Consider the following 27,989-nt stretch of genomic DNA (forward strand, 5'->3'; position numbering starts at 1 on the left):
ACTACAGCATGTGTGAGGTGGGAGAGATGATAAAAAAAAATAAAATAAAAAGAACAAGAAATAAGCCTCTAATCATTCTCCTCCCTGGATAGACTCTTTGAAAGAGAAACTGAAGTGGTCCCCAGGACTGGATAAACAACCAGAGGAGATATTTGGAAAAGTTTCCCAGCCTCTCAATACTAGTACACTGGGGTGGTTGCGTCTCTGGTGAGGCCCTCACAGGGCATCTGGTCTCAAAGCAGGAGGCAGAGATGCATGGAGGCCCTGTGGTACCTCAGGTGGTGCCTTTTTACTCCTGCCTGCCCCAAAGGACACGAGACAAGCTCCTGTGGTGTGGCAGAGGAGTCGCCCAAGCTGCACCTTGCAAAGCAGCTACGGTCTGGTTGCCACCACTCTGGCACCTGCATCACCCCACATCCACCTTGCCGGCTTGAAACCTCCTTGCCTTGAAAAAGTCAGAGGTCCAAATCACACCCAAATAACAGGGCTGAAGGCTTCAGTGCTGACTACTAATAAAAGAGAAAAAGGAGGTTCAGAAATCTGGGAATAAACATTCACACACCATTCCCCCTGGCCTGCTGCCTGCTGATTCAATACCTTCATAGGCAGGGCTGAGCGGTGCCATCTGGGGCAGAGCAGGCACTTGGCTGCCAGCAGGGCTGGGACAGTGCTGCTGGGACTTTCCATGAAGTCAGGTATTCTTGGAAATACCTCGAGATGACTCGGATACATCCTTCCTCCAGTGTCTGACAGGCAAAAGAGCCAAACCCTGTGCTCTGCAAGCTGCTTTTTGATGCACTAGAATAAAGTATTTAACTGAAGTTTGGGGTGAAGCTGGAGGTAAATGAGGTTGTGGTGGCACTTTTCTGGCTGCTCCCAGCTCATTTCAGCCCATCGGAACAGGAATCGATCTTTTTCCACTTGTATCAAGCCTAAATAGGGGGTTTAACATCACTGTCCAGCTTCTGTGTGGTAAAAAGGTTTTGGGGAAAGACGGGGCACTGGCACTCCTCAACAGGCAGACCCACAACGAGCATTTTGGAGCCACAGCACAGAGGTGCTGTCACTTCAGCATGCTGCTGATCTTGTGCAGTTAGATCTGGAGATCCGAACTGAATATTATCCTTTTTTTCCCATCCTATCATAGTCCTACCTTGCACCCTTATAGTGATTTTTTTTTTCTCCTTCTTAACTACTGTAAATTTGTGACTGCTCAAGCAGGGCCAGCTCCAGGCACTTCTGCAGTACTTGCCTTCACTACAGGCGTCCATGGTCTCAAGCGGCAGAGTTAGCACCAATACCGACCCTCAAGACCTAACAACTCACCTGTGTGTTATTTACTGTCCTGGATCTCAACTCTGCCCTGCAGATAACTCCAGTTTTCCCCTTGGCTCTGGCACTGGCCATGTCCCAGCCTCCCCAAAAGTATGACACTGAACAGCCCGGACCCCATTTCCCACTTTTCCCCAGCCTGTGGCACAAAAGCGCTGGAACAAGCAGCACATTTTACACGTCCCCCGACGCAATTAGCCACACGCTGTCAGCGGCGGGGCCGCATTGTCAGCCCCAGCTGGATGCAGCTAAGCTGATTTGTCCGGGCTGGCAAAACTCCTCTTTTACAGGCCATGGTCTGAGGATGAGCCGATGAGGGCCCGCCGCGGCCCTGCCTGTCCCAGCCTGGCAGATATGGACCCAGGAGGGCTGTGCTGCTTTCTCATGATGGAGCAGGAGGAGGTGGGCACCGGAGGAGACCCCATGCCGGAGGTCTCCTTCTCAGCCAAGCCAGGAAAACTTTCATGCCAGCACCGCGGGCCAGTATTTGCAAACTGCACGCCACACAAACACAGGCGTAAGCACTGCTCGGTGCTGCCCAGGCGAAAATGCCTGCGCTGTTGTAAGCGTCGGAAAGGGCACAAAGGGAGCGACAACTCGGCACCCATGGGGCGCTCCGTGCCCAGCCCGTGCGCCTTCTCTGAAGGGCGCCGTCAGGAGCGAGGTGGTATTAGCAACAAAAAGGGGGGAGAGAAGAAAAAGCTTTTTCCCCTTCCCGCCAAAAATTATGCGGCAGCAGGTCCGCGGAGTGTCTGCCAGATGACCTGCTTGTCACACTCCTAATTGCTTCCCATCTGGTGTCTGGAGTACACAAAGCCTGGCCGTTTGCCAGCGCAGGGCGAGGCACAAACTGGCCTACTTCTGGTGCTGCGGGCCCTCCAGACACCGCCGAGGCTCGCTCCCTTCCCCTTCCGTATGGCTCGGGAGAAGATGGCATTCACTTGTAAATCGCGGGCCGCGGATGCACCCGGCTGCCCTGCCGCTGCTTTGTATCTGTGTAGGAGTATGGTCCTTCTGCAACCAGCTTTCTGGGTGTTGGCTGGGTTTTCTGTTTTCTTTCTATTATATATATATATATTATTTTTAATTCTTATTTTTATTTAATGCCTACTGCTGTACCCGCAGAAAACTGAGCAAGCAGTCCTTGCCCTGTGGGACAGACCACTGGAAAGCAGTGCACACAACACGTAGTACAGAGTGATGTAGAGCTATGCTGGCCGTGCAACCACCAAACATCACTTTTACCAGCAGAGCAGCTAAGATTGAGCAATAGTAAGCGAGGATGCTAATGCCGAGTAAGTAGCATTCTCCCACCCTGAAAGACAAAAGCGCCTGTTCCCCTCAGACTTTGGCACAGGACAGTGACAGGAGGGCATCACTGCCAGCCGACACACAGCCCGTGCCCATCATGCTTGTGCTAAGGCCAATAACATCCATCTTCTCAGTAGTCAGAGGCTACGAAGCCACAGAAAAACAGGAATCGGGTAAACAATCCTGGGGTCTCTCTAAAAATAAATCCACATAGAAGAAACCTGAATCTCTGTAAAAGGTAGTAGCAGGAAGACAAAATTCATTTTGTAATAGCAGTAGCATCGCTGGGGGTATGCAGTCTAACAGCAGGAAACACTAGAGGAGTACTCTGAAAAAACAAACAAACAAACAAAAAAAACCAGCAATGAAGCAGAAGAGAAAATGAAATTCAACGACCCAACCAATCCAGGCTGATGCTGCAGAATGGCATATTGCACATCTGTTACTCCAGACGCAAACAGAAGCTGCTGCAGTGATGTTTCTCCGTAACCACAGAGGTGTAACACAGCGGGTACAAGCACTCAGATTTTTACTTTATGCAAAACTGCAACATTAGGGCTAAATGTCCAAAGCTGCTCCTAACACACGCTAGCAGGACTACAAGGGCCCTATTGTTCCCCCCAGGCTGCAGGGCGAGAGTCCAGCCCACTGGAGGGACAGGCTGTCCTCCCGGGGAAGCCACACAGACCAGGTGTGCTGCAGCTCCAAGAGGGACCAACCTTTTGGCTCAGCTGGCACGGGAACAGTAACCCACAGCTCCCTAATGAAAGTAAGCATTTAAGCCTGCAAAGCTTAAGCTTATCCAAGGTCAAGGAAACTTAAGAAAAAAATTTAAATGAGGCCAAGCATTAGTAGACAGTAGTATGTTTACTGCCTCTGTGCCGAACCTGTACCAGAGTGCTTGCCACAAAACTAGATGCCAGAATCAATTCCAGATTCAGAATATTTGTTGTTTGCATTGTGTAGGTGGAGCTTGGTCACATGCATGGTGCCGCTGTGGTCATGCCGGCATCCAGTGTTAAGGCTCTTCTTTCACGAAGCTTGATTCACTCACAATGCTGTGTCAATTGTAATTTGGTACAACACCAGAGGAGTTATTCTCGTGTAAAACCAGACTAGTAGCAGTATGAACTGGGCTCGTTCTCACTATTCTATTCCTTAAAAGACTGTTTCTTACAAATACAGCCAGGCCCTCAAGTAAAGCTTTCAGAAACTCTGTGTATAACCAAACAGTGTTGTGGCATACTCCAAGTCTGGCTGTCCGTCTGCTCCGGTTACTTTCACTGAGCAAGGTCAACTCAGGAAAGACAGATTCGCCAGCCACATCCTTAGAGAGGCTTCACTCTCATCTACCTGTGCTTTGCCCCAATTTCCACCAGCCACAAGTGTGCCTACCTTGCTTATCCCAGGCAATGGAAAACTTCATGTGGTGCCAGGAATTGGACTTGATGATCTTTATGGGTCCCTTCCAACTCGGGATTTTCTATGATTCTATGAAATATGAGCAGGTCTGCAGGACATTCATAGTGGTCTGGCTATCACAGCCCCAGTAAAAGTCACCCTGTTTGCTAATACAGTCTAAAGGTAGATGATACAAATTACCAGGACATATGAATAGACTTGTGTTAAGTCCCTTATCCTTTTCCTTAAAGAGATAATCTTATTTTAACGTTTATATTTTGTCACAAAACTGGGAAAGACAATGAATGCCCATGTCTCAAGATAAAGTCAAATTCAGATTAAGGCATGCTGGTATTAAAAAAAAAATCATGCTGCACAGCTTACACTTGCTCTTAACTCCCACAATCCAAGCACACTTATTAGAATATCACTTCCACCATATAAACAACGGGAACACAAAAAAGCTGGAGGCATACAAGCAGGTTGGGTTTAAGCACGTGTTGCTCTGTTACCCACTGACTCACACGATCACTTTTTCTCTGTGCCCAGTCCAGAAAAGGTTAAGCTACTTGCAGCATCACATGCACATGCATACAGAGACATTGCTTTAAAGAGCACAAAGTGTTTTGGTTCTCCAACAAAAAGGACGTGCAGTAACCTGGTACATAGATGCTTTATTTCTGACATTAATACGGTCTGTATTGTATGTGAGAGTCTTACATAAAAGAAAAGTTGTAGTACAACAAAAACAAAGATAAACAAGGCATTTGTTGTACATTATGTCAAACCTTAAAACAAAAAAATGGAGTAATATGTATTGAATTTTCATGCAAGTTTGGCTGCTGCATGTACAATCTACTTATAAACTGAAAGAAATGCAAATGCACACAACATTCAAAAAGTAATAAAAGATGCCTGACATATCAAAGATTAAAACCTTCTTGCTAAAGCAACAAAGTAGGAGTTAACTAGACAATCCAACCAATACCAACACAAATTAAAACTACTTATCGTAAAACTATGCTTAAACTTGGCATAGGCAGTTTTTGTGATACCACTTCTACTAAAATATATCATCCAGATTCCAGATAGTCATTCTCTCTCAAGGTGTTTTTTCATCCTTTGGGAATTAAATGCAGTCTCCAGCATAAAATGTTTTGGTTAAATCCATTCTGGTAATCTGAATCTCATACTGCCAAGAATTCCAATTGCCTCCTCCCAGCTTTCATAGGTGAGGTTAATCCTGGCATGATGGGTGTTTTCCAATCCCATTACTAATGGGATTCCCCTCCCCCCCTAAAAATTTTGATCTGAATTAAAAACTGCTAAAAATGTTTATGCCTACTACTATCATAGCCAGGCGAATATTTAATATCAAAAAATCTAAAAATAAGGATTGTATAAGCTCTGAGATGTTTAAAAAAGTTGAATAACCATTTACTTTCTTTGTGCCACTCATCACATGTTAAAATTCTCCATTAATAAATTATTCTCTACCATCTTTGATATTGAAATGATAGGAATACTTTCCACACCCTGCATAGTACTGGTTGATCTCATAAAGTTAACTAGAGAACCTGACATCATTTTGTAATTTTACATACAGTGCATATGATGCTCGCTCTTTCCATCTCTCATAGCAGCAAGCCGATTCTGCCACTATCTGTAGCAGCACACCCGGGAGTGGAGAGGAAGAGTGTTTGAATTATAAATAGCTAAAACTACAGTGTACAAGTCTATTTACCTGTCAGTATTTGTTGATAACACACCGTTGCAATTTGCTAGAAATTAACTACATAAAAATTTCTACAACGAAAGCAAATGAAAACATTACTTCAAAAAAAAAAAAAAAAAAGACATAAAATAAGTGCAAATACCTAAAATAGGCAACTAAAGCAACTGTTGTGACCTGTATTACTTTAAATAAGGACAAAGATTTTCATAAATAAAAGAATGTTCTTTGCTCTTCAAACATTTAGTAAGTATATAATGGTCAAACTTAAGTGCAGATAAAACCATTTTGAGATCCAAGGTGCCAAGTTTCTTCTAAAATAAAAAAGATAAAAAATGCATTAATTTTTAGCTCCTATGCAGGACAAAGTACTCCTGGGTCACGTACAGGACCCTAACCTTCTCTTCTAAATATATTAAAACAAGGTATGGGACCAGTAGCTGTATTTCAGGTATACCTTGTAACTATTTTGTAGACCAACATGATTTAAGGTTTATAGTGCAATCTTTATGTAGATGTAACATACAGTATAGATTTGTACACTTCACCTCTGTCATTCTTCTGCTATACCATACTTTAAGGTTAAACTTGTCCTTTTTCATTTCAGCTGTTTTAACAGGAAACAACGTTGGCTTCTAGACAACCTGCATACATATAAATATCTACATTTAAGCTTTAAAATGAAAATAAATTATAAAAAGACTCCTTTCCAATTTACAAAATTTTCCCTGTTCCTACATACTGTACAATACATTCAACAATCATCTCATTTTGAGATTTATGAAGAAAATACTGATGCTTTACACTAAAACCTAATTCACCCCCTCTGCCTACTTCTAAGTACCATTCGCAAATAAATATATTTAACACTGTAGTTAATTTCACTGTTTTGCAGCATACCAAAAAATTAGTAGTGCAACTTTCTATCCTTCCTTTTTACACCTCTCCATTGTGTTTCTTTGTATACTAGAAAAATGCTACATAAGCAAAAGCACATTCAGTCACGTATGTTGCTCATTCAGAAACCATTAACAACCTATAAACCTACTCTATATCAAAAATGCACTAGCAGAAAAAAGCAATGCAAGTCAAAAGAATAAATATGAAAAATAGACTTAAAAACTGTGAGTTGATGTGTACTGCAATGCTCTTTACCATTCTTCATGGTATTTCAGGGTGTTACTTTTTGAACATGTAAGAAATGCATTGCAGAACTGGTTGTACTATCCCTTGGTAGAGCTTCATGTCTGTTCTTTGTCAGTCAAGAGAAGAAAGGAAGCTTTAAGGTTTCCCTTAGCAGACTGTCTCAAAGTAAAGACTTAATTCACAAGTATTGTGCTGGAATCTCCTTCGACATTGAGTCAGTTTCAATGGAAAGAGACGGTTGTCAGTTGCAGTGACCATCACAGAATCAGAGCCCTTGAAGTGCTGTTGGTGGCTGTGTATGTGCTCAGATATCTTCGTGCTTGTTCAGTCATGATAAGTTGATCTTCTGTTTTTCCGTAAACAACTGCCTCCCATTCACAATTTGACTGCATAAAAGAGAATTCCGTTAAAAAGATTCTTCTTTTAACTAAAACACTTCTTCATTAGAATTCAACAAGTCTCATGCAGCCTTCCAGAGTAGTAATAAATTATCAAATTCTAGCAATGCTTCATTTTAATGTGAAGGATTCTAGCCTACAATACAATACCTAAAATCTGTGACAAAGCTCTTTCACACCCCCCAATCCAGCTCAGCAGCAGTATATCTGTGTTGCATTTTTAAGCTATAACACACACCAAAAACGCTCTTAAAAACAGATTAGTTCAACAATTGAACCATAAAAGAGAAGTTAATTAAGTCATCTTCTTTTTGGATATCTTTCCCTTCAAACATGCTAAGTTGAACAGGCAGCAAAACACATTATTGACAGCTGTCTGGTGACACCAAGGAAGGCAAAATGGTTTGGCAGCTGAAAAGATACTGTAAAGGACTTCATTGAATCAAACTGACAGCTGTGGAAGAACAGTAAGACATCTTGGGGATATATTAGAAATGGCAAAGGCATTAGGAGTAAAAATAATGAATGGAAGAATAATCGAGCCACTAGTCCTGCTTCTTCCATGAAGTAAATCCTGCACATTTACATGAGTTATTGAACCTCAAGCTGATTTGTAGCAGCTCTAAATTGGACCTGACACTAGCAGACTGCAGCATAATGAAGAATGCAAGATTCTAGCCCATGCAGGAGGGAGGGAGAGGAACATGTAACAGAGGAAAAAAAAATCAGAGAGAAAATCAGCCATTTGAATTTCTTTGTATTTCATGGAAAGGCATCATGTTTAGAGGAGCCAGTAAACTGAGAGGGAATTTCTCTGAGGAGAAAGGAGGAAAAGAGTGAGATGGTTCAATAAGAATATTAGCAAATCCAGTAATAAGCCCTCCTTTCAAGTATTCAGAAGTGCATACTTCTCAGTCAGATAGATGTGTTCACCTTTACTGCAATTCACTGCATTTAGTTCTGCTTTGGAACAGCTATGGAACAACTATAGGTTTATTCTTCCTTCTCATTAAGAAGTATCAGAAAGAAATACTGTTGGACCTGTACTTAAAAACATTGTTAGAGCAATTGAGTGGAACATAGAAGATCAGACTCCAGGTGCCTTGCCTTTTTTTCTTCCCCTTGATTTATTCAGACAAGTAGATGTTCTGAGAAGAGACATTAACTTATACAGGGCAAAATGGAACAGGTGCCAACTGAATTAAAGAGAATCTCTCCCTAAACCTGGTGGTCAAAACACAAGCACCCACACACAAACTAGGTTCCACTAGCTGAACCAATCAACAGTTTTAATGATATGGAAAATGTAGAGTTGTACAAGAACAGGCACTTTACAAGAACAATTACCAAACAGAACCTGTGGACTAATTCTGCTTAACGAATCCCACTGGGATTATTATGAAGCAAGGACCAGACAAATTCAAGAAACATAGGTGCTGTGGACATTCAGTTTGCCACAAGTCAGTGCTACAAACTTTCTTAGTGCTTGACTTGTGCACCCAATCCTATTTTCTACATCTCTGCTATCCTGACCCCATCACAAGCACACATATTTAAATCTCAGGGAGCATTTATTGAAGCATCAGGGTCGCATTTAATGAACTTGGGTATGAGCAAACACTTCATGGACCGTACAACCAACTTCTGAGAAATATGGATAATGGAAACACTGACCCAAACAAGATAACCGAACAGAACTGTTCTAGATGTTACAAGACAGAGACAAAATAAATTATTTAATAGTTAACCAGCCAACCAAACTAACAGAATACTTTGAAACCAGACCTGAAGAGCTTTCTCCATTTTGACATTTTTTGAAGCACATGCATTCAGCTTCTTCTTAATTACTGCATTTGCTTTGTTTGATGAATTTGTATGCTGTTTTTCTGATGTCAGGTTACATCTGTTGTCATGTATTTCCAACAATGGTATCATTAATAAAGACGTAGTATATACATTTTCTGACTATTAAAAAAAAGCGGGTAGGGAACATGAATAATAATTAGTATTTCATCGAAATAATATTCAACTGCTTGAAGAGAAGCCAAAATGAAAACAAAGCAAATACCATCAGACAGACCCTAGGAAAAAAACCTGAAAGGAAGTGATGAACACCACATAAGCAAACCAGCCTGCTCTATACTAGGATTTGCAGTCAATACTGAGCACAGTAAAATGATTAGCTGCTAGCATGGTTTCAGCATTACTGAGTAGAAGTTTCTCTTTTCCATATAAAGCCTTGCTACAGCTGATGTCATTCTGTTACGAGCAAATTTTATCAAGCCAAGTGGTAACTACAGAACAGTTCTAAAGAAAAAAAAACAACACTTGTAATTCAGTTTAGTACAACCCTTGTGAAAGTAAGGACAAGGAAACTAGAGTAAAAAAAAAAAACACATCAAGATCAGTGTCAAGGGAAGAACTGCTTTAAGAACTGAAATAAGCACTGGATTGTTCGTTCCACAGAAGAGTTTCATATGCTGATAACATTGTGAAAATGAAGAAGAAAATAATCCAGCTTTACTAGAGCAAAAATGGAGAAAGGTATATCGCAGTTTAAGAGTATGAAATTAGATGAGAGTAACTGTGGCATATGTACTTGTTCATTTGCAAAAATACACTATTAAAATGTGTTTAACTGCCTTTACATATCCTCCCTTGGACCTCACTCCTAACTTATCTCCCCACTGGCACACGATTTCCACTTAAGGACTAGCACATTTTTCATTTCTAAATCAGGTATTAAACCACCATCTCTCTTCGTAGGAGACAATGTTCCTGTTGCACCAGCATCCCTCACTGAGATAGAGGAAAAGCAATTTCTCCCAATCCACTGTCTCTAATACACCAAAAACTCATTGTGTATCTTGGTTTAGGCTCAATAAGCTGACCATCAGTGATGCACAATGTAGCATGGCCTAACAAGACGTTACTAAGGGACCACTGAATATTTGTTTCCGTTTTGAATGGCTGCAGCAATGAGGAGTACAAGAAGCCAGAGGTGTTCTTAGGGAAGGACAGGATTTCCACTAGGTGGCAGAGCACCTAACACTCAGTTAGACAGACACCTAGGCTTGTAGTGGAGTCTGAAGCATTTAAGAAGGAAATTTAGAAAAACAGCTACAATAAACAGAAAGGGGTTTGAATTAAGCACTTGTTCGTTTTTATCTCCTACCTCTTGAACATCACTTAACACCTGATTGCAATTCATAGACATTTGCTCTTTCAGAAAATAATGCAAGTGCTTAATTAAGAACTATTATTATAATAAAGCTTTCCCACAAACTACAAGACTAAAGATTAATTTATTCAGTCACTCAAGTGGAAAAAATATTGGGCCACTTTTGAAAGAAATGAAAGACCAAGACAGTCCCATCTCTGAACTCCTGACTTCTTGGTTGCTGAGGGAGAATTATTTGAATTCCTTCAGGCAGAGGAAAACCACAAACTTTATCTCCCACACACTTGGTGTTTCTTAAAGTATCCTGCTATTATGTGAAGTGGGAAAAGGAAAAACACGCTGCCTAATATGCAATTACGTATCCTCAAATCATGCCTACCACATTGTCAAGCATGCAAAACACAGGGGTAAATGCCATCTACTTGGTGAATTACAGACAGCTTCAGCGTGCTGTGTATGCTAAAGCTTATTAGTTAACCAGCATGGAAAGTATGCTGCTGTAATGGCAAGCCTGCTAAGCATCCACGCCACTTCAGTAGTCAAAATTTCCCGCTTCCCTGCCCTGAGGGCCTGAAAGAAAGAATTCATGAATGGAAGAGCAATGTTCAAGTATTGCTTAAGTACTTAAAGTAATAGTGCAACATGAAGGTGATTTCACTTCATAGATTCATGATTCGAACCTTTAGCTGATACAGTGAAAAAAATATTCAATTCTATGTTAATATTGCTGCCAGTGATACTCTGTAATAGTTTAATACCCACCTGTACATCCAAACCACTATCTTCAGCAAAGAGCTGGGCACCAAGCTCTTCTTTTTCCCATGGATCTAGGACCAGTGATTTTCTGACTTTTTTAGAAGAATTGCGCTGCAATAAACGTTTTGCAAAGAAAGATTGTAAAATATTATTGAAAAGCAGTTATTTCCTATCTGAAATTATTATTGTGAAATTACCTCCTGCTTGCAGCTTTTATACACAGAGTCATCTTCCTCCTTGAGAAATATATCTGTTCCAGTTTCCTCTTTCAAAACTTCCCTAATGTCTTCCTCCAAGAAGGCAAGTGGTTGCGACTAAGTTAATTAAAATTGGAGGAGAAAATACAGGAAGTCTATTAGTTTCTATTTTTTACCACATTCTACATCTGCCAGATAAAAGATCTTGCAAAACATAACAGATAAAGGATTTAAGCCATTGTAGTTAATAAGCTACAGATCAACATTTCAAGACTACAGAGATTTTATAATTCACATTACTCCACATTATTTGTAGCCAGATAAAGCATATACTTGCATACTGTGCCTCAAAAAAAAAAAAAAAAAAAACAAACACAAGATAGCATCAAAGATGACGTGAACTATTTGTTCACATTTGTTAGCAATAGTTACTCACTGACAAAGGGATAAAAATTCTTTATATATACTAAGCATATAAAGACATGTATGTATATATGCACACAAACATACTAAAAAGTGTACTATCAAAGTCTGACTCTTGTTGGGAAAGGAATTTATATCAATCGTAACACAAATCTTTGAATAAGACATTGATAGTCCTAAGTACAGTACAGAATTTCACAGAAGCCATACAGATGGCTCCTTTGTGTACCAACAGGAGAAGAATTCCCTTAAGCCCTCAAAATTTGATTTTGAACAGGAGGTTAACAGTGGACAGAAACAGAAATGCCAAACCACTCCATTTGCATAGTGAGAGACTGTGAATCTATAGGGTAACACAGATGGTGCCAAGCCCTGTGGCAAAGTCTGAGCTACCTTCTGTGTTTGCAAAAAAAGAAGTAGTCAATATACATTGGCTGGAATTTTTTCAGAACTTTAAAAGCATATGTCTACTGAATTCCAAAAGTTATTATGCATTAGCATGCCTTAGCTAGGCTAAGAAGGGAGCAAAAATTGGATTAATTGAAAAATATATAACATTATTCATAGTCAACTAAAAAAGGTCTTCTGTGACAGCCAGAAGAATCAGAAGAAACATGAATTCCTAAATTAGGGGGTTGTTTTTAGGTTGAAGAAAATTCTAGAGTTCACTCAAGAAAACCCGTAGGAGGGATATAACACTTCTAAACATCTTCCCATCCAAAAAAGCTCAGAATACTAGCATGCTGTGATAATTATCTGGTTTCAATCCTAGCAGTACAGAAGAGCCAAAAGCAAAAAAACAACTCAGCTCTTACATGGCCCAGAAGATTCAGATAGTGCATTTTTTCAAGTTAAATGTGAACATTGGTTAAAATAAGCAATTAGTCACTCATTCAGTCATTCATCTTCTCCAGTTTGCTCTTACAGGGTTATCTGGTTGGAGAACACACCCCCTTTCACTCTCTCACTTATAATTTTGTCTTTTGAAAACCAGAATGATAAAGTATTAAAACTTAGTTCTCAGACAATGATGTTACTACCTAGAAGGAGGTACAATGTTAGCACAGCTGCACAAATTTAGAACACCTCACAAATGCAGAAACAATGTTTTAGTCTACATCACTACTCCTAGATTACTGTGGGTCAAGTGTTTGCATGTACTGAATACCATTCAAAAAGGCAATGCCTTCATACTACACTGAGCGATACCAGTCTGTTCAGCATAGAAAGTCTGAAACACATTAAACATTTTATTTTTTTTCTAATCTATGGTCTAGCTGTTCTCTTGAATAATGCTGAAATTCTCTGAGACATTAGCGCTGTTTGAAAATGCTTTTCAAGATCATGCTGAGGCTCACAATATCTCAAAAACAAGAGGACACAATTTAAAAAGAAGAAAATAAATGATGTCATCACATACCGTAAGTTTAAGAGGACCATACTTTTTTTCCTGAGCAGCCAGAGCATTTTTAAAAGGAGTTGGTGTCCTCGGTGTTGAACCCAACAGAGATCTTCTAATTGTGGGAGTTCTAAAACTATTCAAACATAGAGAAGTGTTCACACATGCATTTTAATATTTTACTTTATCAACAGCAATGTGATAAAATGAATCTAACAAACAATTTAAAAATACCTTAATTCACACAATAGATAACACCACCATGAATCAAGTATTAAAATCGCCAAAATATTGCCCCAGGTATATAAGAACTTTAAATGGATTTTGTTCTGTATTTCAAAAAAGAAAAAAAAATTAACCACTTGTTAAATTAAAAACAGGAAGCCAGTTTACGTTAGTACACAAATATTTAAGTGTGAGGGTTTCTAAAACTCATTCATAGCATGCAAACTAGGTAGACTAATTTCTCAGCATTTAGAAAAACTTGCGTATATTGAGCAACAGCATCAAATGCTTAATGTCATAACCCTACCCGACGTTTTCCTTTTGATCTTTTGGTGTCATTTCCTTGTGTAGAGGAGTCGTAATGAGAACTTTCTGCCCACAGATTGGTGTTGATGTGAATGCAGGATTTTCAAGGTTAAATTGTTCGTTTCCAGAGCAAGTGTTGAAAAACTAAGCACAAGAGAGAAAAACTAAGTCAACTTGAAGGACAAAGCTTCACCATTGTATTGAGCACTAAAAATATATAAACATATATCAGAAGAGCTTTTACTGATAAGCCCCAATACGCTGTGACTTATACTCCAAGACATTTGCCGTATTTATCACTGAAACTTGTTAAAAATTCTTACTGCTTGTTTATGCCATAGACAATAAGCTTCTATCTACAAGCATTTGCATGAAAAAGAGTGAACTGAGACATTAATTCCCCCCAGCATGAAAAGTTAATTTTCAAAACAAAGGAAACATGTTCTTTTAAAAATTTTTTTTGATAGATCTACCCTTATACACATGTTTTAAGAAGTCTTTAGACATATTTGTTTAGGCTGCAATGTATTACGAGGAGATAAAGTAATTTATAATCCACACCCTGCAGACTTCCTAGCTTAGCTGTATTTAAAAATAAACTCACCTGTGATGGAGAAAATGGTAGTGTTTTCACTGGTGTATGCTTTAGTGCAACATTGATGGCATCATTACATAAGCCATCGTTCAGTTCATTAACTGGTGATTGCCCAACACGCAATCTCTTCTTCTTTCTTAGGATAGTAGGTGGAGTGCTGAATTTTGTTACATTCGGAGTTGTTGAACAAATTCCTTCTTCCTCACCACTGACATTGTGTTTTTTGCCATCAAGCACAATACCGACATTAAACTGGCACTCTGCAGCCCGGTCGTTGTGTTGAATCCGCATCAGTTTTACTGGAGCTGGCTTGACAGGAGATGCAACAGCCTCTGAAAGGTCAAAACTGGTGACATCACTCCAAGCTACAGGATCCTATGAGGCAAGATAGAAAACAGTCAAATATTAGCAGGCTTAGCTGAGATTATTTCATGACTTGCCAATCTAACAGCTTTCTACCTTCAGAGGCCATGTACTGTATTATACTCTTTCCACACGATGCTAAAACTCTGAATGCTTTAAAGCAGGCAATAAAACAAATCACTCAATCCAGGTGCAACTACAGACAAGCGCACAATAAGGCATTCATAGAAACATTTTAACCATTAAAGTTTTGATGTCCCTAAATAAACTTTTTGTTAGAACGAATACAGACTTACAGATTCAATAAGCTCTAGTGTCTCTGCAAATTCAGGAATGGTTTGTAGAGATGATAACACTGCATTTGCTTCCACAGCCAAGTACTTCGTGGGTGAATTCTGCTGAACAGATGCGCCCTGGGTCTCATCCATGCTGTAGAACTCGCTTGTTTGTTCCCCAAGGCTATTTAGTGTATTAGGCACACAGTCTTCCATGACAAAACTTCCAGACCAAGTAGGTAAACTTCCAGCTTGCTAAAAAGTATAAAGGAATATGTTAACCTTACTCAACTTAGAAGTTGAACAGAGTCGTTTGTTAAGTGGAGGAGAAAATAAGTATTATGTGGAAAGACTAAGCTAAACTATTAATTTTTTCTCTTTCAAACACCAATTATCTGTTCACGTTAACGCAGTTGGTGTTTTCCTTATGTTAATACACTAAACATTCTCAAATCCTGTCAGAATTTTATCTCAATCTTCATTCATATCTTACGCATGCTCGTACATAGATAATTATGGGTTGTATTGGAAGCCATCTGTGATGAAATTTCCTGTGTTCCTGAACATTAGCATATTACAAAGTCATCTTCACTAAAGTACAAGGTACGTTTTAAGGCTAGAAACTTCCTAAAATGTGAAATAATTCCAGTACAATCAGATTTTTAATGAAGATTCTACCCTGACAGCTTGCTTAACTTCTAAGTGGTTATCCCCTTTTAGTATACCACCTAGTGCTCAAGAAGCAGATTCTGGTTTGCACTGAAAATCTAGAAACAATGTGGATTCTACTGTATAAGGAGAACATGGCACTGTTTCAAGAGAAAGCTCAATCACATAAAACTGGAGGTTGACCTGTAATCTAAAATACCAATCAGTAATGTTGGGTTAAATATTTGATGTTGCTCACAGCCCTCTGTTTCTGAGGAAACATCTGTCATCTGCAAGCTTCTCCCATTCTACTCAAGCACATGAAAATTATGTACAGTGCAAATTTATATAGTATTTGGTATGTCCAAATGTGGATAATATGTACTGCAAGAGCACACACCGAAGTTTGACAAATAATAATACAAAGGACCAGAGATAAACTTTTGAAATCAAATAGGACAAATCCAATACATCTTTCACTTTTCTCTGATGTACAGTTAATTGACGTTGCTGATCTATAAAACTGAATTGCAGTGGTATCAACAAGCATTTGCTGCCCTTTGGAAAGAATTTAAATTGCAGGCCTAAAGTTAGGAGTAAGTGTCAAATTGCAGGTCACATTTCTGTTGTTTTCAGTTTAGAAAACGGCATTGAAAATATTTTGCTTCTATTTAACATATAGTGTTTGTTTTATAGCTGAACAATAGCTTTGATTTTAGGAGGTCTGATGAAAAAATACCATACAAATCCAAGCATGCCTGCCCAAAGATTAATCTCAGTAAAGCATATGAAAATATTTACAGAAATTTACAGTCCTTACAGATGATACTCGTTTTCTTCTGATTTCATTCTCTGCTGACATAAGCAGCAATTCAAGTTCCTTTATTTTCTTTTCTTTATCAGGATCATCATCAATAAATGACTGCTGAAAAATTGAAGAAAGAAGCCATTACTATTTTGCATTCCTGCCACCTCTTCACAGCAAGGATCTACATCATACTTCAGCTACATTTTTACCAGCCATCTGCACATAGCTGGAACAGAGCCATTCCAGCTGCGTCATATTTTGTAACACAGTAGTCACTTGCAAGTAAATCAACTCCAGCAATTAACAGGAGATGAATCTGGTGTTAAAGTAGTAAACAAGCTAATATGGTTTCTAATGTGGTCTATAAACGCTAAGTATACTATAGCACTTTTTAACTATAAAAGTTACTCAGTTCCACCTTTCATAGAAGCAACAGTACTGGCAACTCGATAGATGTGCGTGTGTTGTGTTCTCGTGCATTTCCTACAATTTTGAATGATTTGTTCTTCCCTCAACTAAGCATGTAAGGAAGTAATAAAATGTTTCTTGTCCGAATGTCCAGACAAACCATTCTACCACTACTATCAGAAATGAAAACAAGTTAATCATGTTCTGGTTTTATTTTGTTTTTTTTTAAACCTCCCTAAAACTTTCTAATACTGCTATAAATACAGGCAAGTGAAAATATATACCGGGAGCTTCAAAACTAGTTATACTCCCTGGTTGTACTGGGTTTTACTTCTCCCCCTCCTTATCTAAAGGAGGGGGAGTGAGAGAGCGGTTGTGGGGTTTAGCTGCCCAGCACGGTAAAACCACCACACTGGTTTAGGGAGGATTTCAAGGAGCAGCAAGTATCTTAAACATTTCTTTATTATAGTACAATCCAGAGCGTCAAAAGTTTTGTGTCATGAGGCTTTGCTAGGATTTGTATTCATATACTGAGATTAGGGAAGAAAATTCACTACGAAGCAGATGAACTGCACAGGGAAACTTAAAGTTAGGTACAGAGTTCTGCAGAATGAATATAACACACCTAGTGCAAACAAAACATCTATGTTTCCCTATGTCAAATTGTTTTATTGATTTCAAACTCACAAAAATTCTTCTAGGAAGTCATATTGCCAGCCACGATATACATTTAGTCTGTACCACACAAGGAATTTCAAATCCATTACTTAGTCAACAAGAAGCAAAAGGGAACCAATATGTTTTTGATGTTTGCTTTTTCTCTCTACAGTTTCTCAATGCTTTAGTATATAGAATGCTGCAAAACAGCGTTTTCAGCTGATTGACAAGTGTTCATCAGTCACAAAAGATAAAGCATACTGAGAACAAAAAAAGTACAGCCATAACTTTTAGTTATTTGAACGGAATCTTTTCAGATACTGTATTTAATACATACATAAAGTAGTAAAATCCCATCTTTAAATCTCACAGGAGTTAAGTGATACAAACAGGTTGTAATTTTTATCTAAATATTTCACTAATAACTATGTTTTAAGCCATACTTCTATCAGAAATAAGCACAACTCTTGTGCCCACATACTACATAAAGAAATAACGTATTGTGCCCTTCATTATCATCTAATAAAGCTATCCTAAGGAGGAAAAAAGAGTACAACAAACAAAACCACTTGCAGCACTGGGATCTATGAGGACAGCTCCTTTTTTCCTATCTAGAACTATCTATCAACCAAGTCAGAAAATCTTCTTACAGAGGAACATACAGAAATTTAGATGAATGATAAAGACTTAGAGACATTTTGAAGTTATGTGTTTACTCTTCATTTTACAGCATAATGCATGGTACAGTCTCTTCATTTCCAACACACAACAATTTACCTGAACTAAGTTGGCAGAAGCAGAAGCATGTTCTATACAGCTGCCTTCTGGTGAGGCATACTGGTATGCTGGAATCTAAAAGACACAAATCATTTTACATACCCTTAAAAAAGAGGCTATAAAAGTAGCTCTAGTTTATTGTATATAAAATATTTATTATAGTTTAGAAACCATAACTTACCATATCATCACAAAAATATTTAACAGATCTTCATTCTTACAGATTTGTTTCTAGTTCCAAACCCAACACACAATTTGAAACTGGGAAACACTAATTATTGTGAATTTAGAACTTACATGTGTCTGAACAGGTATGTAAAATTGATTCTGAGTGTGCAAGTGTTCCATAGCCACACAAGGTTTGTGCTGAAGTTTGGATGAACTAGCTCTTTCGGACTTTATACCATCTTGTAAATATCCTTCCTGTTCCACCTTTCTTCGCATTGTTGAGTTCCAGTGATTTTTAATTGAATTATCAGTCCTAAAATGAAAGTGCACAACAATAACTGGTTTCCGTATCTCAGAAAGTTTAACATATGGCATAGTTCACAGGGTTTGTTACAAGTGGGTTAATCTGAAGCCACAAATCCAGAAAGCTCCAGTAGCTTTGAAAGTTCTATCAATGTTTTTTTTGTTGTTGTTGTTTTTTGACAGAATTACTGGAAAACTGCTCTTTTCAAAACTTCCTTCTATTGAATTTGAAGATAGGAGCAGAAAAGAGAAAGCCTTGGTTTTGGCTATGATCATGGGTAGGAACTTTTTTTCCTCAGATACTTAGAACATCAATGTGTTCAGTATCACTAGATCACTTACCCTGTACTACAAATTTGCAGAACATCAAGCTAAAGCACTCAGCCTACTGTCCTGCAGTGTGATAAGAGCACAACGGGCAGGGTTTACCATCTGAAATCATCTTTTCTAAAATGACAGTATGCGTTACCTCTAAAGGTGCATGTGAGCTTTGTGGAAGAACATCCCAGTATCTCTTGGTGCCCTGACTTTGTCTGGGGAAAGCAGGCATGGCAAAAGACCAGTAGCTATTGCCACTCCCCTGGAAACAAAAGGCCTGCAGTTTGACGAACACGATGAAATCACTTTTAATACTAGGCAAGAGTAGAGGATGAATTCACTACAACCAAAAATACTAGCAATATTACTACTAGCAGTAGCTAGTCCCTTGTGAACATGCTAGACAGTCACCTCCTGAATATACACACTGAATTCAGAGGGTCAGCTTAACATTGAATTATTAACAGTACAAGGCTAAAATTTTATTTCATTGAACTTTTTATACACTGAAATAGTTTTCTACAAGCACGTCAGTTGGCAATCATACTTAAAACAAAGATAAGGAGAACAGCGCATACAATTCATTCTTAATTTAGAGTCTACATGGTAATCAACAAGATTTGCAATACACAATTCCTAAGCCTGGAGTTTTGAAGGTTACTTATAGTCTCCTTTTGAGTGCCCAGTTTAAAAAGAAGCATTGCACAAAAATTAGAAAAAAAAGGAAGTCACCCCAAAATGTGTGTTAATGAATGCACTTTGATATCAAGTCATAGGATGTTAAGGCATTCTTCCCCTATTACTTGCAGGAACTTTCTTCAGCTCTGCAAGAACTTTTTCATCTCTTTTAAATTAGGTGTATTATAAGTCAACAGGAGGATTTTGAAGGAACCTGCAGGATGCTAGAGAACCTTCTCTGGTTTTCTATCTTTTTAGGAGTACATAACCAAATGCAAAAATCTTAAAAAGATAAGGGTTTCATTATTTATCAAGATAGACAACTTGTTACAAGTTTCAATAGGTGATCTCTGACTAGCAAATCACATTGGAAAGAATTTTGTAACAACTGCTTTCCATATTCCAATATTTAACACAAATAGAGTTGAAAAGCACCTTCCAGGAAGAAGTTTTGCTATTTCAGCCCATCGGTTTCCCAAACGCTTGTGAGCTTCGTAGATTATTCTGTCTTCTTCCTCTGTCCATGAAGACTTTTTTACCTCAGGGTTGAGATGGTTATGCCATCTCTCTCTGCATTGCTTGCCTATTCTTCCTTTCAGATGTTTTGCAATTAGAGACCAGCGCTTTGGACCGTACTTCTGAACTAATTCAATAACCTGGAACACAAATAAAAGCATGTTATAAACGCAATTCCTAATTTTTCCTAATTAAAAAAACCTGAGAACATATGAATTCCCATGTTAGAAAAGGATCATAATAGTCAATTTAATAAGAGAGAAGGCCTACAGAGTTATACTGTGATTTGGCTTTTTAAAAATTATTAAAAAAAAAAAAAAAAAAGAAAAAAGTTTATATTCTAAACCCAGTGAAATTGGGTTTAATAAGTATATACCGATGACAACAGATATTTGGATGTTTCAGGACTCCGGTCATCCATTCCATAAAGTGACATGAGAAAGTTGGAAGAAGCAGCTGGTGAAGATGCCTGGTTTGACTTCTTTCAAAAGCATCAACACGAAACAAGAACCTATATTCCAACCTCCATGCAGTCTCTACAAGGTTGGGGTTTTTGTGTTTCTGTTTGTTTTCTCTTTTAAACACAATAGAAGCCTTTCCTTAAAAAGGCTGACAAGAACTGTCAAATGATATATTAGGCAGATCATAATCAGAATTTGATAAATACTGGTTTTAAACAGCTTACAGGTTTAATGCAGTGGATTTGAAATATTGTATGCAAAAGCTCAATGTACACCTCCCTGAGGTACGTTGCAGGTTTATGAGGCAGAAATTTGCAGGGCAGATCAACAGAGGCGGGAAGAAGGAATCAAAACCACCATTATTAGCTTCTTTAAGAGCAGAACATGAAGTAATTTCCCTCAGTCCAAACCCCTGTAAGTCTGATGGGTTCAAGAAACAAAGGATGTAAATAAGACCTTTGATCTTTGGTGCCGTGAGGAGAACTCCTCTACTTAGTGCACAAGAGTTCAGCTAGCAAGCTGAGCAAAGGGAAATGAAACACTTGAGCAGACCAGACACTCCATCTGCTTAAAAGCAGCTGCATTTTTTTCTTCACATACAGCAAAATATAATATAATGTAATTCACTGTGTCACAAGATGCATCAGACATCATGTGGGGATGAAACCTAAGAAAAAGGTAGACACTCTTAGCAGCCATATGTCAATTTTATTACAGTAAAAGAGCACAATATAAATTAGTTCTCATTACCCTCTGATCTTCTTCTTTAGTCCAGGGACCTTTAATCAATTCTGGGTTTAGTACCTTCTGCCATCGATGCTGGCACTGAAAATCTGAACGATTCTGAAACAGAAGACCAGTGTAGCTGGTTAAACTTTTAAATACATAAGATTAAAATATTAGTTAGCCAAAATTAATATATGATTTCAAATTAAAAGACTTATTCAGACCTTTTTTCTAGGTATCAGTTCTTTATATCTCGAATGCAAGTGTTCTCAGTTCTTTACTACAGCGTTAAGGAAAAGAGATTTATATCAAGTTTAGCTAACACACACTAATTAAACAACACTGCTTTTTCTGCTAAGGACAGATGGTGCTTTTCTGTAGCTTCACTAAGGATCTTTTGAAATATTGTTCCCAGTTATGAAAGAGAAGCTTTCACTTCACCCCCTAAAAAGCATCTGTAAGAAAGTTTGGGACTACAAGGGTAGTTGGTCAGATCCCTAAAAATACAGATAAGAGCCTGTCCCAACTCAGCATACTAGCAAACCTCTTACGACACTGGGATACACCAATTTGCTGTCTTCAGTGCAAGCTGCTGGATAGCAAGTACTGAGTTCAACATTTCACTGGGCTTGTCTACCATGCTAAGACAAAGTTAAATGAGAAGCAGCCTGCAAAACCTCAAAAAATACCCAGAACACTGGTACATCTAAAATTAGGTTGAGCACAGTACCTTCAAGTTAATCCCAACTAGACACTATGTTTAAAACCACACTAGAGTTTATTTAAAAAAAAAAAAAAAAATCACTTCCTGGAGAAGACAAGCTGTGAAAGACTTTCAGTAGACGCTACCTGTTTCTATTTTCAGTGCAAAAAAAAAAAAAAAATTTGGAAGTTGTAGCCTTGTAGTGTTTTTACCTTCCATTTCTGAAATTACAGCATATTTTGAGAAGCAAAGATGTATGATGGGATAAAGCAATAAAGTCATTTCAGTTCTGCTTTAGCAGCAACAAATTGAAGAACACAGGCTGCATCTCCTCCCTTGAATCACCTTCCAGCAATCTTCACTTTTTTGTACAGAATAGAGGGGTTTATTTGTCAAATAGTAGTAAAACCACAGCAGCTTCTGAATACTTTAATTGCTGTTAACCGAAGATCCAGTTGGTCTTCCTAGCAGAAGAGCATCAGTAACAACACAGTGCCACTCCTGCCAACCTCCTTCATAGCAACTGAAGATATCATTAGGTGGAAAGATTTGTATTTGTTAGGGAAGCTGACGTTGCTGTAACAACAGCAACACAGAACAGAAACATACAAACACCTTTTTCTAAGGTGATCACGAAATTGATCCTGCTCCTTTGAAGCAATCTTTCAGGTGCAATCCACTCTCCTAACTGCTGGAAAGCCAGAATATATTCCACAATAAAAACAAACAGCAAGTGTGGACATAGGATTTATTAAAAAAAAAAAAAAAAAAGTAATTTCAAATCATCATTCAAGTCCTAGTCTGAGCTAATAAGATTTTCTGACGTCTGAACTAGATTTCAAGTCCAAATTACAAGCATCCTTTAAAATATAGACATATTTTTAAGTACTAAGTGTTTCTGGTTTGTTTCACCTCAATTCCAAACTAGACATATGACTGAAACAAACAAATATTACAGAGGAACTTAACTGAAGCAAAGACTGAACTTACTTGTAGATGACTAGCAATGAAAGCCCAATCATCTGTACCATTTTGTTCCACCAGCTTCTTTAGCCTTTCATCCTGTTAAGACATAAGCTCAGCCAATAAATACTATGTGCTATCTTGATGTAATACTAAAGAATAACACATTTCAGCATGCAAGCAATATTGAATAGGAATGAAATTAAAGCAAAATAAAGCATTACCTCATCCCGGGTCCATTTCACCCTGCTGCATATCTTCTTCAAACCTTTTTGCTGTGGGACTTCATAGTCATGATCTGCGTATTGACGGTCATTTTCTTCTTCACTGCAGAGTACAACAGAAGAATGAAGATGTTAGAAGTTGAGTTTAAAGTAACTCTGAATAACTTTTTTTTATTTTTTCCAAACTTTCTTTCCAAGCTTTCTTCCCCCCAGTCAGTATATATTGTTATAACACACAGAATTTGCTTGAACATAACATATTCACTATGTCAAAGGAACAGAATGAACTTCAGTTTCTAGGCCATATACTGGGATACAGACTGATAACTCATTCCAAGTCAAGACTTAAATCTGAAGCAAAAGATATTAAAATCATCTTTCCGTAACATATTTATGAACCTTTAAATAAGCAAGCATATAAAATGAATGGGTTTGCTAGCCTGAAAAGATACAATTGTATTATGTCTCCCTAACTCATACAACAAACACAACAAGGTTGCCAAGCAATTCAGCGTCAGCTTGAGATTTTAAATGGTCTCCTGCCTTGAATAAAAGCATTGCCTCGGAGTTACAGGAACTAGAGACAACTCCCAGCTTCGAAGACAGGGATACCGCAGCAAGAAGTAAGTGTGCTATCAGGGCTGCCCCTCTAAGGTAAGAGTCAGAGGGGCAGGAAGCCAGGTAGCCCTTGTGGCTCCGTGTAGATCACGCTCCACCTACCGGAGAAACACCTCCTTCACAGCCTTGGCAAACAAAGCCTTTCAAATAAGCACGGTGAAATGCTTCATGGAAACATCTCTTAAACGTGTAAGTCAGTGCTTCGCGACAGACAGCCGAAATTCACGAGTTCATGCTCAAAACTGCGTTTATTAATTCTTCTCAGTCTCGAAAATGACTTTCTTTTTTCAGCCAAAGGTAAATAAATCCCTTCCCGGTAATGAAATGAACCTGTGCTGGTCTCCCGAGAACTGATTAGGTGTCAGAGCTCTGAATTACTTCCCACGACGTGCAGCTCACCCCTGCAGCACGCCGAGCAGCCGCTCGTGTATGAGTTATTTCACAAGATGTATCTGCTCCGCAGCTAACATGAGTGCACGGTCACTTCAGGAGAGCACTACTTACTTGAAAGCTTTACTACAAGGCAGGACATGCCAAATTCTTACAAAACCAGCGTATCTCATGCTGCTTCTACATCCTACACCGTATCTTTCATGAGGATCGTCCCTGCTTAATGTCATGATGCAGCAGAAATAGTCATCAACACACACACACACGTTGAAACTCTGTGGAGCCAGCAAGATGCAAGGCAGTAAGTTTGTCTACAGGTCAATACTGTTGTTCCCTTTTCTCAAAAAAAAAAAAAAAAAGAGCTGCAAGTCTATTTTATTACAATGGTTGTAAGAGTTTTGCCTTAACCGGCTTAGGACTTAAGAAAATAGGATTTAAGCTCGCAGGTAACTAAGAGTTCTCCCTCCTCCCCCTTTTTTCTTTTTTGTCTCTTTCTCACAGGCTCTCAACAAACTTCAGGAGCCTATCTTGGTATCATAATCCTATTTTATACCAAGGAAACCGCACAAGCCACTTCTACCTAAAAGTCTGGCCTGGCGGTTAAGCCCTTTGTCAACGTGCCCTCCCCGCTCAGCCAGCCACCGCACAACCACCTAATTCAAGAACCCAGTCCTGGGTTGCGTGAAAAGGGATGGGGGATTTTAAAAAGGGATTTTTTTTTTTAAAAAAAAAGGTGAAAGAGGAAAAGCAGAAGACAAAAGGCAGCGATGCCGAGGGTGCCGGTAGGATGGGCCGGTGGCCGTTGGGGTCGGTGCTGCGGTTCCGCTACCGGCGCCTTCCGTGGGCACCGGGGCCGGCCCAGTGCGGGGCTGGGCACAGCAGGCGTATAAATCACCCCTACGGGAATATTTGGGGCCGTCTGCTTAGGATTTCGATTTATGAAGAGGCTTTCAAGGGTGTTGGGTTGCTCGTTTGACCTTTCGCTCGCAGTTACGGAGCTGGACTAAGACACCACGTGAGGGGAACGCAGGCACAAAGTTTCCTCAAAAAAAAAAAAAAAAAAGAACTTCCAAACGCAAAAAAAAAACAAGCACAGGTGAACAAAATTAAACTTAACTCCATCTGGAGCTGAACCAAACTTGTTTCTTTTAACTCCCCGCTTCAGCCCATGACCTTGAAGGCACCAACTAGCAGCTGGGATGATTTAGTCTGAGGGCTCGCCACCCGCCACAGCATCCCTCTGGGGCTGCCCAGCTCTACCCCAAGGCTCCCCCGCGATCCGCGGCCGCTTTTATTTTCCGTTCTGACAGATAAGGCGAGCTCGAGCTCGGTGGGGACGAAACCGTCGCCTGCAGCAGCAGCAGCACGGGTGGAAACCTCTGGTGACAGAGCACCAAACACACCGCGAGCTGGCTCCCGCAAGCAACGCCTCCCGCCGCATCTTTGTCCCTCACGCCAGCAGCGCCCCAAAGCCCCCCCTGGCAGTTTTTTTCCGAAAATGGGGGTTAGTTTAGGGGCTGATCTCGCAGCGGGGAAGGCGGCTGTAACTTTGGGAGCGCCCCCAGGCAAACGGGGAGCGTGAAGGCACGGTGAGGGCACGGCAAAGCCCAGGTGCCGGAGGCAGCTCAGGGGCTGGCAGTGGGCACAGCGCATCTTTCTCCCTCCTCGTCCCTCCCCCGTGCCATTTAGGTCAGGCACAACGAGCAGCTCCCCGGGACCCCCCCCTGAAGGCAGGGACACCCGTTTTGGGGACGGGCAGGAGGAAACCCGCAGCGGGACCACCCGGGGCCGGCGCCCCCGAGGAGAAGGTCCGAACCGAGGCGGTCCTTCGGCCTCACCGCGAGGAGGAGGAGGAGGAGGAGAGGAGGCGGGGGTGCCGGGGCCCGGAGCTCGCTCACCTGCGCGGCCGCTTGGCCATCCTCGGCGCGCACCATAGGGGGGGCCGCCACGGCGGCGGGGCGCGGCGCGGCGTCCCCCGGCCCCCGCAGGGGCCCGGGCTGGGGCTCGCCCTCCCGGACGACGGAGACGGGCAGCGGCGGCCGGCGGAGGAAGACGACGAGGAGGAGGAGGAGGAGGAGGGCGGGCAGGGCTCCGGCGGCGGCCCCCTCCTCCCCGCCGAGCCCCGCGGCATCCGCGGCGAGCTGCCGGCCGCCCTCAGCCCTCAGCCCCGGCCCGGCCCGGCTGCCTCAGCCCCGGCCATGGCCCTGCCCGCACGGAGCGCGCGGGGCCCCGTCCGCCCGCGGCCCCTCCTCCCGCTCCTGTCAGCGCCGCGCCGGCCGCGGCCCCGCGCTCGCGGCGGGCTGGGGCTGGGGCTGAGGCTGGGGCTGGGGCTGGGCGGCTGCCGCCGAATCTCGCGCCCAGGCTCCCTCCCGGGCCGCCGTTTGAATCTGCGCAGGCGGACTGCGCGCCCATTGGCTGCTGCCGCCGCCGCACGCGGCACGGGACGCCCGGGAAGGGAGGGGAGGGGGGGAATGGGGAGGGGCCGCGCGGCAGCCGCGGGCGGGCAGCGGGAGGAGGGGCTGTGGGGGGAGCTCACCTCCCCCCCCCCGTGTCTTTTATCACCCCTCCGGTACCGAAAGTGTCGTCGAAATTAATAAAATAACGTAAAGTGAAATAAAAAAAAAAAAAAAGGAGGCGGCCCCGCGGCGCAAAACCGAGCCTCCTTCGAGCCGGAATCGAACCAGCGACCTAAGGATTCCCGCGGGCGGCGCCTCTACAGTCCTCCGCTCTACCAGCTGAGCTATCGAAGGGAGCTGCGTGCGGCCGCCATTCCGCGCCTCACAGCCCTCCCGCCTCACAACGCCCTCACCTACACCACATCCTTCTCACCAAATAGTGTCCGTCACTCACGTCCCGACAAAAAGCTGCCACACAAATTAAAATCAGGCTTTCGGGGTGTTGCACGTTTACCACACGCACCATGCTGCCGTGCCCAGCTTGTTGTGGGATCTCAGTGCTGAGCTCAAGGCACACACATCCTAAGCCAAAAGGCAATGAGAATCCAAAAGCAACTCTCTGTAAATATAATTCATGGTGCGAGGGGTGCAGTCACACAAAAAGACACACACAACACACACATCCCACTTACAAAAATGCAATTACTGAGAGGACAAATACCTGGACCCCAAACTCAAAATACCCAGAGGGCTGGTAGGCCCTGGGGGTGCCCACATCTCACACACCTTGCAGGTTGGGGTCCTTAATACCTATAAAATCCCGCGTGTCAAGCCCTGTCAGAAACATCTATTCCTAAAGTTGCATGAGGGACAAATCAGATTAAAAACATATATTCCCAAGCGCAAGCAAAAAAGAAGGAGGCCATGTCTGTTAGTAGGGGTTTAGGGTGCTCCCCTCTGGTGCTGACCAAGGTGGGGATGCAGGAGCAGCCCCATAGGCAGCCCTGTAATGCACTGCCATGCAGGAGCACGGTCTCCACACCACAAAGTCAACCTTCTTCCATTTTCACCACCTCCTAAGCACTGGTGCCCTGTGGTTACACGTGCGCTTGAGAAGCGAGAAATGAGAAATGTGGGTTTAAATCATGCCCAGCCATCCCACTTACTGGGTGGCTGCTCTAACCACT

General features: G+C 41.1%; 1 protein-coding gene across 1 annotated transcript; it reads right to left on the reverse strand.

Annotated features, from left to right (window-relative positions):
* Positions 1–7,179: 7,179 nt before the first annotated feature.
* MYBL1 (MYB proto-oncogene like 1) lies at positions 7,180–26,360 on the reverse strand (the record flags this gene model as incomplete). The annotated part of the gene is made up of 16 exons (XM_084282698.1): positions 26,305–26,360; positions 23,399–23,501; positions 23,202–23,273; positions 21,533–21,625; positions 20,241–20,461; positions 18,636–18,819; positions 18,339–18,413; positions 16,509–16,613; positions 15,062–15,295; positions 14,412–14,777; positions 13,809–13,951; positions 13,298–13,412; positions 11,455–11,571; positions 11,264–11,368; positions 9,106–9,285; positions 7,180–7,308 (listed from the first exon to the last, which is right to left on the reverse strand). The coding sequence occupies exons 1-16, from the start codon at positions 26,322–26,324 to the stop codon at positions 7,180–7,182; spliced, it is 2,262 nt and encodes a 753-aa protein (XP_084138824.1). The 5' UTR covers positions 26,325–26,360.
* Positions 26,361–27,989: the final 1,629 nt, after the last annotated feature.

This window comes from Netta rufina (genome assembly GCF_964035555.1).
Source record: "Netta rufina genome assembly, chromosome: 2".
NCBI classification, from domain to species: Eukaryota; Metazoa; Chordata; class Aves; order Anseriformes; family Anatidae; genus Netta; species Netta rufina.